The sequence below is a fragment of the Antechinus flavipes genome, chromosome 6 (assembly GCF_016432865.1).
Source record: "Antechinus flavipes isolate AdamAnt ecotype Samford, QLD, Australia chromosome 6, AdamAnt_v2, whole genome shotgun sequence".
NCBI classification, from domain to species: domain Eukaryota; kingdom Metazoa; phylum Chordata; class Mammalia; order Dasyuromorphia; family Dasyuridae; genus Antechinus; species Antechinus flavipes.
In genome coordinates this window covers 88,373,635-88,389,152 of record NC_067403.1, presented here as the reverse complement: position 1 = coordinate 88,389,152, position 15,518 = coordinate 88,373,635, and the positions used below count along the sequence as shown (strand labels likewise).

The 15,518-nt window shown below is 32.1% G+C and overlaps 1 protein-coding gene across 7 annotated transcripts in view; it reads right to left on the bottom strand.

The window, feature by feature from the left end:
* RAPGEF2 (Rap guanine nucleotide exchange factor 2) overlaps nt 1-15,518 on the bottom strand; it is a 294,557-nt gene that overhangs the window by 131,222 nt on the left and 147,817 nt on the right. For 5 of the 7 annotated variants that reach the window (XM_051965601.1, XM_051965605.1, XM_051965603.1 and 2 more), the window contains exons 5-7: nt 4,969-5,044; nt 3,012-3,179; nt 334-351 (exon numbers count right to left, since the gene is read on the bottom strand). In XM_051965601.1, coding sequence (XP_051821561.1) covers nt 334-351; nt 3,012-3,179; nt 4,969-5,044 — 262 coding nt within the window. The remainder of the gene's footprint in view (nt 1-333; nt 352-3,011; nt 3,180-4,968; nt 5,045-15,518) is intronic. The other 2 variants (XM_051965602.1, XM_051965607.1) reach the window with 1 other exon arrangement.

The window sequence follows — 15,518 nt, the reverse complement described above, 5'->3', positions numbered from 1 at the left end:
AAAGACATTGATAAACCCTCAATATAAGCAAATTTCTAATTCTCTGTAAGAGAATCTACCATTAATGTTCCCTGAACATCTACTGTGTTTGTGACCAGCTCTATGCAAGGTATGAAAAAGATAAAGCAGAAAGCCCATGCTATCGCCAATTTTAACATTGATACACAGAAAGTCTTAAGCATTTTCTCTAAGTAAGACAGGCAAGATAACTTTCAAAATACAAAGGGACAAGCATACTCCACTTAGGCACATAAGTATTATGAATTTATTAGTTACACTGCAAACTTACAAGTAAACAGTTAGTGTTAGGAGACCACACACAAATTACGATACCTGAGATTTAGTGCATTCCTTTGAGCCAAAATGAAATGAGTGCCATAAAGGAGGAAAGGAAAAGATGAATATTATCAGACATGCTATAGTACATTTGCCAAAAATGAAGATAATGTTAAAATTAGGTTAAGAATGGCCCTAGATCATCGCCTCCCCATCAGCTGATTGTATGTATAAATGTACTATGCACAATGTGTCATATATGCCATGCAATAGCAATGAACTCGGAATTAAAGTATTTGTGGAACGTGATCATGCAATTCATTTAGATAAACTTCTCTCTCTTCTTTTCTCACCAATAGCCAACTTTCTTGTGTGCTTATTAAATGTAAAACCTACTGGCCCATTTCTAACGAAGATTGAACATTTTCAGCTTCTTATTTACAGTACAGTAGCACTCTACAGATAAAGTATTTTGCTGCTTCTTAATGCTGAAATTTGTTTTATTTAGGTGAAATAAGAGGCAAATAATATTTAATTAACAATAAATTTATACAGATCAGGGTGTAAATATAAAAGTCAATTTCAATTCATTGCTTTAACATCAACATGTTTATAACAGTTTCCATCAATAGTTCATCTCAGAACTCAAACAATAAATACCAAAAACATCACACATTTGTAATTACTTTAGATTTTCATCTGCTATGTAAACAAACCTACTTATTGGACCAAATTTGTCTTTAAAACACGTTTTTTTTCAAAGCAGTGTATCTTGGGAAGCATAATTTTTTAAAAGGTGAACAATATATTATTCACCAGTATAGAAAAAAAAAAGTGAGGTTCACTCCTAAAAGGAAAATATTCCTAAAAAGAAAAAGAGTAGGAGGGAGTGCCAAATAGCAACTTTGAAATAACTAAATAAACCAAATTAAGAGAAATACCTATTCTCCCCCCTGCCAAAAAAAAAAAGGGAAACAAAATTCCAATTTGAAAGCAGAATCATAAAATCTTAAGTTTAGAGACAAAAGAATGCTTTGAGATTATATCAACCCCTTCATTTTACAGTTATGGAAATTGAAGTCTAATGATTTCAAGTTATCTGATTTGCCCAAGGACAAAAAAATAGTAAGTGGGAGATCCAGGAGTTAAACCTTGATCCTGTGGCTTCAAATATGGTCCTTTATCATTGAAAAGATTGAATCACTCTCACAAATATAACATCAAAGCATATTTGGAAAAGCAATTAAAAAGTTCACTATACATGTACCTATTTACATTTATATTGTCTAATTCATCAGAACATAAGTTCCTTGAGGGCAGGGATTGTTTCGTTTTCTTTTTCTATCACTTAGCATACATAGAACCTGGCATCAAGAAGGCGCTTAAAAACAGCTTAATTGATTGAATGCTACATTGGACTTATTTTTTTTAATGATACAGAATAAGTTACAGAACATGATCATGGTGAACAGACTTCCTATGGTTTTTATGCTAGATTGGCAGTGAATACATCATTTTCTCTTTGCCAGAGAATTGACAACAAAAAACCTTTCATAGATTTCTAATACCAACCCTCCCAACCAAACAAAGCTGACTTTGTGGTGAATAAAAAGAAACTCTATCCAAAAGAGCAAAATAAAATGACTCAACTATGAAATTCATGCTAAATTAAGAGTAGGTGGAGGGAGAATTGATGGTCAGAACTGCACTAAGGATGAAAACTGAAGGAGATTTCTATTTCATAAACAAAATACATTGTGTTGATAAAAAATAATATATTTACATCTCAACAAAAATTTCAAAAATTAATATGACAAATCAATGTCAAGACTTTAAGCCTATAACATATTTACTTTATAGTCATATTCATCCATAGGAATAGGGAAAAAGTTATGAATGAGATAGAGATTGGTAATTCACACATGACTTTTTATATAGACATGTATGTGTGTATGAATGTATGTGTATTTATATGTATGTGTGTGTGTGTGCATTTTTTAAAACATTAAAAGGCAAATATGTGAGAGACAAAGACTAATCAGTTAATATTTTATGTCATTTTAATTAAGAATAGACTCACAGAAGAGTGAATAGAGAAATAATAAAATAACTAAAAAAGAAGAATCAAGAGACCCAGATTCTAATTCAGATTCTGCCACTGACTAAATTGTGTTCTTGGGCAAACCGCTGAATTTCTCTGTGGCTATGTTTCTTTAGAGGTAGACTCAGAAATTATTTTATATCATCTTGAATACGGGTCAATCGGAATATGTCCTCACTAATTTAATTAAGGGACATTTTCTACATTATTTTCTTTTTTAACAAGTCAGATATTCTTTTCAAACAAAAAAAGACATTATACAGTGATGAATCATTTCCATAAACACATTTTATATGTGATACTCATTAAGGCATCAAATAATAATAATAACTAGTTTTTTTTTTAATTCCATTGCATTCTATATTCAGAAAGCAGCAAAAAAGACAAAGCTAATTTTTTTTTAATTGTTTTCAATATGAAAGCCCCTTAACCAAAATTAGGGCAAACCAATATCCTACATTTTATATTAACGATTCATTTATATTAAGATTTTCTTTCCTCAAAGCAAAAATTAAAGACAGATTTATACAATATCACTAACACTACCACCTTTAAATTATATCTCCTAAATAGAAATTCCTTAACAATCTAAAATCCAAACTGATTTCTTAGAAAGGAGATTTTATTAGCTTACCGTATGATAACCTCTAGGTAAAGGTGGCTTTCCAACAGGATAAGGATCCACAGTGTCGATGATTGTTTGTCTTTCACCTTTCTGGTTAATTTTTCGAAATCTTCTTCTGGACTGTCTATGAGAAGCTTGGCGCTGAAAATATTCTTCATTTTCATCCATATAGTCTACCTACAAAACAAATTGAAGACATGTATTTCCCTAAAAACACACATCTGGGCCTTCTTCCATTGATAAAACCTATGGGTAATATTCAATTTCAAGAGATGACCCATATTCCTTTGCTCTTAGCCATGTGTAGACACGTTTTCTAGACAAACCTTCAGTATACTGGGTTTCCTCTGAAACTAAGTGCTTCTTCCTGATATTTAATTTATGAAGGGGCATTTTCAGTTCCACTTTGGAAAATGTGGTTAGCTATGAACTTCCTGCAATTCCAAGGCTAAGAATAGTTTAAGTTGTCTTTGTACTGACTTAGATGTGAAAGACATCAGAGAATATACAGCAGCTTATTGGCTAAGGGAATTGTTACTTTCTTTTAACCATAGTACAAAAAGTTGATCTACCATGAGCCAATTGTAAAATCCCCTAAATCCCAAAATGACAGATTTAACTAATGGAATTTGGTAAGTAATTTAAAGTTTTCTTTACACTCTAATAAGTATTTTTTTCTGTAATTGTTATTTATTTTTTCAAAGTCACTCTTCATTAGAATATTTTATAATAATCTTTATAATATCTATAGATAAAATAGATAATCTTAAAAAGCAAAATGGTTTGAAACTCTTTCTGCTTCTATGGTCAATATGTAAATAGATGAACTGGCCTTTTTGGATACCTATAGTTTGGAATACAAGTTTACATTCTAAGATTTTTCTTTTATACCTGAAAAACTTTTTCCAAGTCAAGAGAGCCAGGTATGGAATGCTACAGAATTCTAAAAATCTCATAAACCCTGCTGCTAAGTTCCAAAATTCCCACTAAGAGGTGAGATTCCTTTGAAAGTCCTGCTAAATTACCATGGCAGTGCCAACAACCTCTCTCTTAACCCTCTCGCAACTCTGTCATTGACCATGAAATCCTAAATTTTACATGCAAGGTGTTTTCCTCAACTTTAATCTAATCCTGTAATGAACAAGATCTCATTATTCTAATATCAGGGGATGGAATCCTAACCCCCCCTGAAGAAACCTGCCCAGAGTTAGCCAACACAACAGAGTGAAAAACCATCATTTTTAAAAGATCATCACTCTGTTTTAAAATACACTTTGATCCTGACCGAAAAATCAAAGCAATATTATACTATTAACCACTTTTATAAAGAAAACAAATGGTATACTTAAAGCATACAGAAGTTCTACAAAGGAAAAAAATAGAAATCATTCCTAGTCATATTCCCTAGTAAATTGTTTTCTCTTTTGTGTCATTTTTCTTTTAATCTAGCAAATTAGAATATTTTGGAGTACTCTGGCTTGTATAATTCAATCTATTATTTACAAAGTTCCTTGATCCTCTTTAAATTAAAAAAGGAAAAGGAAAAGAAAAAGTCAAAGTTACTTACATCTAATATTTGCTCTCAGGAGGTCTATTATATTACTCATTTAAATTTCCATTTCTCATCTCAATCAGCATTTGGAGAGCTAAATATCGCAATTCAAAGATTCTAGCTAATTTCAGTTAAAAGGCACACCAAGATTTGATACAAGTCTTAAGAAACAGCACATTTAGCATCTTGCCTTCTGGCTCTTTAACAAAAGCTTCCAAATAAGCACAACTATCCAATTCCTCACAATCTTAAAAGGAAATAACCATTCACAATCACTTTCAATGTTACACAGTATAAAACACTATTGAGTCATTTCAAAAAATCCTACTTGGAATAGGCACAAACATTTTTTAAAACTACAGTTTATTAGAGGAATTTAATGTTTTGGAAAAAACCACACAGGAATATACTTACCACAATCATTTCAGATGGCTCTAAAACAATGCATTCACAGCCACGCCTAAAGCTTCCTGCAGAACGCTTGCCAAAACTATGGAAGAAAAATACATAATCAAAACAAATCCAGAGTTTCAAGACATTCCCACTATATATCTAAACATTTCACTAGATAAATAAAAGGAATAGTAAAAACAAATAAATGCCTAGTCCCTGAACTAGATTGATTCTTCATCATTACATAGAGACTTGATATGAAAAGTTCAAGTTTGATATTTTAGGTTAAGTCCCAACTTTCCAAAGATGCCTGCTGACATAAAATGCTTTTGGATTAAGTAATATGCCTTCAGCATGGTGATATTTTGTACTGAATAAATGATTCGTCTAATTTTTAACTTGCTTGAATATCACATATAGCAAACAACTATCATATGCATGAAATATTATGTTTTTGAGATAATTTACAGATTTAATAGGGGCAACTAGGTAATAATAAATAGAGCTCAGGACCTGGAGCCAGAAAGAGTCCAAATCCAGGTTCAAGCACTGACTAGCTATGCCCTATAGGCAAGGCACTTGCCTCAATTTCCTCATATGGAAAAAGAAATAGCAAACCACTCAAGTACCTTTGACAAGAAAATCCTAAATGGAGTCATGAACAAACAGACATAATTGAAATGATTAAACATCAATAGATTTAATGCCATTCAACTAAGTGGTATTTTAAAAGTCTCTCCAAATTAACAAATTACAAAATATCAGTCAATCACATAAGTCATTCTCATGTGTGTCCTGTTAAATTCAATAATCCTTTATTGATGATAACAATGTGCAGTACTCTATATCAGATAAATGAAATATTGCCCTAAAATGGCAAATAAGTATTTGAAATTGAGTATACAAATTGGGGGGAAAAAAACTCTCATCTCCTATCCAATAAACTGACAAAAATGGCAAAAGATGGAAATAATCAGCAATGAATAGATGGTAGAAAGTGCATGTTAATGTAATACTTATGAGCTATTAACTGCTTTGCCCATTCTGGAAAACATTTTAGAAGTATGCTGTGAAAGTGACAACATTATCCATACCCTTTGTTGTAGAGACCTTTTCTACTACACTTATATCCTAAGGAGGTCAATGAAAAAAGGAAGACCTACAAAGTTCAAAATGTTTCTAGCATTTTGTAGCAAGGAACTGGAAACAAAAAAAAATACCCAATGATTAGAGAAGGTTAAACCATGGTATATAGATATAATAAAATATTATGCTGTTAAAAAAACAAATATGGTAAACATAGGGAAGCCTGATTAAATATGTGTGTGTATATATGTGAGTTGATGCAAAGTAAACAGAATAAGCAAAGCAATATACAAACTAACTGTAAAAGAACAAGACAAACTGAAACTGAATGCTATGAAATTATAACAATCAATTTGTGCCCAGAGAAGGGAAATGAAAAGGCTTCACTCTACCTTCTATGTAGATATGCAAGACTGTGGATACCAAATAAGGAGGCTCTTTTAATTTGTTAGTTTGCTAAATGCTATTTTTTTCATTATTAGTTATTATGAGGGATGGAAGCTCTCTGGGATGGTAAGAGGGAAATGTAGGTGATATAAATACAAAAGATATCAATTACATTTTATTTTAAAGCAAAAAAAAAAAAAGTAAATGTAAAGTTAAAAATGAAAATAGAAGTAAACTGCTAAGGGAAAAGTGAGGTTCAGGAATTGTTTTAGTGTGTCAATAAAATATACTTTGAGGAAGTCTATCTCATCAATGTCATTACTCTTCTTTAGATACAAATCACAATCTATCATCCTTTCTTAACCTGTCCAACTTTTTTTTTAATATCTTCCCATAAATATACCATAAGGGGATATATTAATGAGATTGAATGCTAATAATCATAATTTTTTTAGACCATTGGAAAACACTTTGTCACAATAGGGATAGAGACTGGGCCTGCGATTTCACTGGAACATGGGAACTCCTAGATAATAAAAACTCAACATCAATACAGAATAGCACTATTTCTGTAACTTAACCTAAATCCAGGGTTACAGAGTCAGTATATGTCAGAGAGCTTCTTCACTTCAAGGTCAAATCTCTATCCATTACACTATAATAACTTCTTTGTTCCCATACTAGTGGTAAATATACATATCATACATATTTTTCAATTTGCAAAATAAAAATGGTTAGCTTGTTTAAAATATTTCATTGATTAAGTAGATAGAGTCAATATGTAACAATTTGACTAATAACAACAATAAAAGATCCAGGAACAAACTTTCAAAACTTTCAAAAGATTAATGCTTATGTCAACTAAAAAGTTTATTTTGAATTTGAATAATGCTTCTAAATATTTCCAAGAAATGAAACTGTAAACTGGTTGCATTTCCCCTAAGTTCTCCCCTACAAAAAAAAAAAAAAAAAAAAGGACACAACTAGATATTACTGTAGGGGGTTACATTACTCAATAACTTAAATGACTTTTTGTTTTAATTATGTTGGTTGTGTTTCATACTTTAATACCAGAAGGAGGATAACAGCAGTATTTCTCTGGAATAAAAACTATGACACACAATTATTACAGCAGGACCATTTACTTTCTCCACCTGTTTACACCTATAACCTTGAATAATGAAGTAGATTGCATATCTAGTAATAGTTGTCTAAAAGCAAAAGTCAGTAAGTAGAGTAGGAAGCTCAAAAAATACTAGTCTCTTAAGTACAAGTGCTATCGTTTGATAAATGTTTGTTGAGGGGCAGCTAGGTGGTGCAATGGATAGAGCATCAGCCCTGAAGTCAGGAGGATCTGAGTTCAAATCTTATCTCTGACACTTACTTCCTAGCTGTGTGGTTCTAGGCAAGTCACTTAACCCCAATTGCCTTAGCAATAAGTCAATGAATGAAGAGTAAATAAATAAATAAATGTTTGTTGAAATGAACTGGGGACTAAAGCAGAAGAAAATAGTGGTGCATATTACAAACATAACTTGTTCTCATCACTAATAAGGTATAATCTGACACTTGTACCAATGCTTCCTCTCTTCTCTATGGTCTTAGAATTGACATTCTCTTTTTCTCTTCTCTAATACCTCAGTGGTATTCATTGTAATAAATATTACTTATAATAACATAACTTACACAATATTTATAATAACAATAATTCTAAATAATAAAACAATAAATTAGAATAACAATTAATCTAAATAATCAGTCATAAGTTGGATAAATAAGAATAAATTTCCTCTCCTCCAAAATAAATTTATAATTAATAGTGTAATCTAGCAAAAGGAAAAAAAAAATTACTGATGAATCTTCTACTGCCATTTTCAATGCTTTAAAATCGGTTAGTGAGAAAATAGTAATTACCTCCCTCCCCATAAAAAGGACTCTAGTCCACGTATAAAATGGAGCTTTTCTAAGCTTTCACTCCAATTAGCAGTGGAACTGGGCATAAGAATGGTCACTGTACCTCCATGTAGATGAAAAGGGAGAGAAAAAGAGGGAGAAAGAAAAGTGGAAGCAAGGAAAGGAAGAAAAAAGGAGGAAGGGAAAGAGAAGGAAGAAAGAGAAGGGAAGAAAAGAGGGAGGCATTCTCATAAGCTTGTTTTTCTCCATGTATAATCTGAAACAAATTATGAGCCGTGTTTATGAAGTGAAAAAAAAAAATCTTCAAAGTATGAAAGTCAAATATATGCTCTTATATACAATGGATTTAAAGTCAAGATTATATAAAACAAAAGAAAATTAAAAACCAGGAATTCCTAAACATTTTTTGTGTCATGGACCATTTTAACAATCAGTTAAATTATGGATCCAATCTCAGACTAATTACATGCATAAAATAAAATATAAAAGATTTACAAAGAAAATCTACTATACTGAAGTGTTATTAAAAATATTTTAAAAACTAATAGGTCACAGATTAAGAATCTCACATAAAAACCTTTCTTTCCTTTTATTAAGCCCATTACATTTACTAGGAAGATGTCAACTTTTCAAATTTGTTGGATTAACCCATTTCTATTATAAGATTTCATTCTAGACTTAAAAGCAATTTTAGAAGGCATCTATTCCAACTTTCAAGGTTTACAGATGAGAAAACTGAGGCCCATAAACTTAAGTAATTTGTCTTAAGATCACACAGATAATAAATAGTAGGAATTTAAATTAATTTCCCTTGGCTCTAAGTTCAATGCTTCATTTACTGCCTTTTTCACTGCATCATGTCGGATGAATAACTAATAAAACAAGCAACTAACAACACAGAGAAAAAAATTCAGCTATCTACAATGTCTGAGACAAAGGTGTCAAACTACTGTAAGTTTGCCAATCTTCTGCATGCAGGATCCAACTAAATTAAAATATAATTAGGAAATGTTTAACAAAATAAGTAAAAATATGACAAAACATAGGTAAACATAGGGAATATTAATGTGTGGTTTTCTAAATTCCTGCATTTCTATTTGATTTTGACAATACTGGTTCAGAAAACCAAGAAGGCATAATGACAAACCAAAAAGAGCAGAAACCTAATTACTAAGTCCTAAAATACTTACTTACCCACCACTCCATTCTCATAAATCTGTAACTGATTTATGTCAGAACTCAATTCCAATCCCAGACTCCCAGTGTCTCAAAAAATGAAAATGGAGCCTCTTACTCTGGCTGTGACAATAGTGGTCCTTGCTGCAACATTACTGAGGTAGATAACCTGAAAAACTGAAGAAAGTGAAGCAGGATGCTGGTGGTGTGTGTGGGGATCCACCAAACCTGACTGAAATAAAGAGTCCAGCATCAGCCATTCCCCAAGAAATCAGGAGGACTTCAGACACTTAACGTTTCCTAGCTGTGTGATCCTGGACAAGTCACTTAACCCCAATTGCCAAACAAAAAAAGTCCATTACAGACCTTCAGAAAATTAAAGTGATTAATAACAGAAGGAACACAGCCTCCAAATCATCAAAAAGAATCCAGACATCTTTAAATAAATAACCTAAAACAAAGGAAAATGCCTCAACCCTTGATAACAAGAAGAAACCAGTGCACTCCTAGAAAAGCATGGAACCACAGAAGAATTTTTCTAAACGGGCTTAATTGAAAAATCAGAATTATAAGGTAGAATTTATAGACTGTAACGGCAGAAATAATTGGTAAACCAAGCACAATGGTAAAACAAATCAAAGAAAGAAAAGAGAAACTGATTAGGAATGCAGGTACACATTAAGTGAGGGGAGAGGGGAGAGGGAGGGGACAGACACCTGTAAGAAGAGAAGCAAATAACAGTAACATTAAAAACAAAACACATATACACACAAAATTTAAAAAAAAAAAAAAAAGCTACCATCATGATCTCCAAAAAAGACAGATAAATAGACAAATAGAATCTCCTCCTTTCCAATTATTTTCAGCTTTAGGCAATTCACGAAGTGAATGCTCACAGGCATTTTAACACATATTCACTCTTCTGTACTGCTCCCAAACACACACACACACACACACACACACACACACACACACACACACACCACTGATAACAAAAACAAAAAATACAACATTAAAAAAAAAAGGATAATGCTGTTAACTTTCCTGGAGAAATCAGCTAAGAAACCGCTCAAGTCCTAATTTTGACACACACAAAAATAATAAAAACATTGCAAGATAGAATGGTCACCCAACCCAACTTTCAACCTTATAGAGTAGAGAGAAAAAGGAGGCAAGTTATTATACATTTTAAATTGAAAAGAAAGAAAGAACAAAAAAATGTAGGGCAAATATTTCCACTATACTATTTTGGGTATAAAAACTTGGCAGAATACTTAAGACTTGAAACCTAACTTCATTGATGACAAGCTGTGTCAGTTTAAATGATTTATTTAACTTCTCTGAACCGCCTTTTCCTAGTCTACTAAATTAGTTTAATAAATACTTTTAATATAAGACCTTGAAGAGGCTTTAGTTTATCTAGACCAGCTCCCTCATTTCCCAAATGAGGAGGCAGAAATTTAGAAAGATGGCTTGCCACAGAGTATACAGGTCATCAGTGCAGGAGCCAAGAGTCAAACTCAGGTATTCTCACTCTAAAACAAATCTTTTCTATTCCACTATGCTTTCTATGCAATATTTTAATTGATCTTAATAATTACAGAAAAGTGACGGTTTGATGTGATTCTCTCATTCTCTACACACACACACACACACACACACACACACACACACACACACACGCACATATATATAAATGAATTTCTTTTTGCTTGACTGCATATTTATTTCAAGGAATACGATTTTTTTTTTTTTGGATTGTACTAGATGACACAGAGAAAAAATAATTTTTGTTCAATTTAATTATTTTGTTATGAGATCTCTCACAAAGAAGGAATAATTTGGAAATGTTTTTAATGTGAAGACAAAACATATGAATAAAACTTGAAAAACTTATAAAACACTGACTTATATAGTACTTTAGGATTGGTTATCTGCTTTATATATGTTACTTGATCCTCATAAACACACCTTAGAATTTTTTGCAAAGCATTAAACCTTCTTTAGTGCCTGGTTGTTTTTGTTTTCAGTCATGTCTGACTCTTCACAACTCCTTACTGGAGTTTTCTGGGTGAGGTAGACATTAAAGGTATTATTATCTTCATTTTACAGATGAAGAAATGGAATCTCAGAGAAGCTAAATGACTTACTCTGTCATTTAAGCAAATATTAAAAGCAAATAATCAAGCTCAGATCTCTTCAGACTCTACCACTCTTTCCACTCTGCCATATTTCCTCTATTTACTATGAGTCTAGTAATTCAAAATTGACTATCCCCATTTTACAGATAAAGAAATTGAGGTTCGGAAAAACGAGCTGCCTTTTCCAAAATCTCATGCCTAACGAGTATAAGAGCCAGATAATCTAATGGCAAATCCAGTATCTTTTCATTAAATCCTTTTGGGGTAGAGGGGAGAGTCAATTTCAATCTAAAAGAAAGATGTACTCTGATAAAAATGAAATCTCCTTGATTGAAAGGACTTTTATTTTTGTCTTCATATCTCTATTACATAACACAATACCTACCTAGCACACAGGTATATTAAAAAATGCTTGTTGGTTAATATTAGAAAAGAGTAGATTTTTCCCAATATCTAAAAATATTAAAAGATATTAAAAATATATAAAAGATTAATTCATTAAATAGTTTTTATGAGTTTCTGGGAACTAAAGATACATCTCTCTTCAGTTAAGCTACTTATAATGGGCTTCTATGGAATTGAACCTATACTTACAGCTACCAGGCTTGGTAGAACTTTCCTGTTCCAATGACTCATCAAAGTAGAAAGTAGTACACACAATAAAACAAAAATATATTATTGTAAAAGTTCCATTACACCTACTTTTTTGTAAAAGCTTGACATTAATCCCATATTATATATAATGATAATACTAATAGCTAGCACATATCACTTTAAAGCTTTTGCAAAGCATTACAAATATTAACTAATTTTATCTTTAAAACAATCTTGGGAAGAGGATGCTATTTCTATCCCTATTTTGCAAATGAGGAACTTAAGTAGATAGAGTTTAAGTGATTTGCTCAGTCACATGGCTCATAAGTGTTTGAGACTGATCTGAACTAAGCGCATTCTGACTTCAGGGCTACTGCAGCTATTTAGTTATCCATTGGTCACACAAAGCAATTCGTGCTCAGTTCTTTCCCTAACATTCACTGGATCATAGATTTGCAGCTGGAAGATACCACAGAAGTCAACCATCCTAAATCCCTTATATTACTGATGTGGAAACTGAGATCTGGTCTTGAGGCTATCATTTCCAAGCTCCATCATGATGTTTATCATAGCCACTGTCTATAAAAGGGGGCATGGGATAGTAGAAAGAATGCTAAATTTAGAGTTGAGTCCAAATAGAGATATGAATCCAAATCTACTTATGTTCCTGAACAAATTATTTCACTTTTTGAGGGCCCCAATTCCCTATTTATAAAAGGAAGTGATTGAATCAATTGTGGGAAAGGTTAAGCAAATTGTTGGCAGATGAATGTAATGGAAGATTACTATATAACAATGAGTATGAAATAGGGAAACAGAGAAAGAATTATAAAAACTGATGCAAATGAAGTTAAAAAAAAGCAAAATAATACATAAGATGACAACCATGATGTTAAGTGGAAAAAGCACAACAATCACAACAAAAACATTCAACTGAATAATTCATAAGTCCTAAACTCTATGATTTCACAGTTAAGGCTTCTACATCTGGACAGAAGTAAACATGAAATGGGGAGGGAAAAGAGTGTCATAATAAGAAGAGTTAGCATTTTACCAGGAAGTTAGTAAAACAACAACAACAACAACAACAACAACAACAACAACAACTCCTCTAGTTAGGAAGAAGGATGATCAAGAGATTTATCTTATCATCTGTTCACAAATATTGGACAGCTAGAAATGGAGCTCTGCAGGGTCTTATTGATTTAGGAAAAACTACTAATTAACATTATTTATGTTGCATTATATTTGTATTTATTTTTGTTAAACATTTCCTAGTCACATTTTAATCTGGTTCAGCTGCATATGGGAGTTTCTCTCTCAATTAATATTCCCAAACTTTGACACTTCTGAAAGAATTTACTTTGAACAGAAGCACTACAAACTATGGCAGTACCTTTAAAAGCTGTTTATATACTTACGCAGCTAAACACTAACTTTCAATTGAACTAACCTTTTTTTTTTTTTATCCCCATCATTTTTAAGAAAGGTACTGAATGTGCAAAATCTATTAAATCTGACTGCACTGAATACTGCCCTGAAACTAGATTATTTTACTAGATTTTTTTATATTATAAAGTATGCTCACAAAAATTTGCAATCAGGGTTTGTGAGCAATAAGCACTTCTTTGTTTCTCTTTTCTGTTATCAATGCTTCAGGGTGCTGCTAACACTATTCTTCCATCCATCAGATGTCAATGTGATTTCCCCCACTTCCACACATTTAACTGGGAAGATTAGTAATAATCTCACTTTTGAGTTCAACTTGTATCACTGACATTACTCTTACAACCCATCTTTCCCCCCCAAGACTATCATGTTTTCAAAAGATCAAACTTTTTTGCAAATTATTAAAATTAAGAATTCTTCCTGTCAGATTATATCTAAACATATTCTTGCCACAGCTGGATTTAATTCTTTCACTATGAGATCCTTAAAATCTTATCACTCTTTGCTACCTTAAAAAGTGTTCCAAAACAGAGCAGAGTGGCAGGGAGGATATATTCCTTTAACATCTTCTTTTATACTTAACTAGCATGTGGAATTCAGAAGCAAATTATTCTTTGTCTTAACATCAAATACAATGGAGAATTAGAGATTATGAAAAATTTATGAAGTTTACTATTTCTACAGCTATAAAATACTTGAAAAATTCAGACCCTCAGCTTCTCAAGAAATGGAAGAGACTTTGGTGGGCTGTTCCCTTCAGCTATTAATAAAACAAGTAGTCAGTAAAATACATATATAAGTTAATAGTTAGTAAAAGTATACAAATCAATTGTTAACTTTCTTACATACCATAGAAAAGAGAGGCATATTTTCCATATGCAACATCATCTGTTTCCTCCCTCAGGATCACAACTCACATTATTTTAAAAAGGCAGAAAATGTGGAGATTATATTCCATAATGACCTAACATGATGTCAAAAGACATTTAAAGTTGTTTCAATAGATAAGTCCATCCCTAAAAATCATGTACTTCAGAACTTCCAGTTCTTCACTACAGTCATGATCGAATCGGTTTGTCCTAATGGTCCCTAAATATTTTCTCCCCCTACCCCGGGAATATTTGAGATGTATGCTACCATTGAGTATTCAACTTTCCCCGGCAGACAGGCAGGAGCAGAACACAGAGGACTGTTCTGTCAGTGTCCTCAAAGTCCACCCTTTGTATGAGCCTCCACATTCCTTTTTTATGTCAGTGAAACTACCCATTGGAATGCAACTTCTCGGGGCTGGAATGTCAGTTCCTCCACAAGCTGCAATATACAGAGCTGTGGAAAACTACAGACTAGCTGACAGGACACAGATAGGTAATCCATTTTGCTAAATAACTAAAACTAGCAACACCTCAGGCTGTTATATCCACTTACACTATCTTGGTACCTCACCCTAAAAGATAATCATTGTCAAAAGTTCTGGATCTTGCCTTTTAAAAAGAAATTGTAATCCATGATTCCAATACACACACACACACACACACACACACCCCTCTCTTTCCTTAGACCACACATGTAAAGTTGCAATAATGACTAAAGAAAAAATCATTTACAAGTAAATGCTAGTGCTATCAATTGCATTCTCTATAATGAGAGCATTGAGGTATACATGAATTATGGCATTATACCTAAAAAAAAAAAAAAAAAAAGAAGAAGAAGCCTGAGTCAAAAAATCAACATTTTAGCCATTTTGGTCTTATTTTCATATGCCTGATAGTTGAAAAAATTGTATAATCAATATTTAAACCAACTACTAAAACATGAAAAAACAAT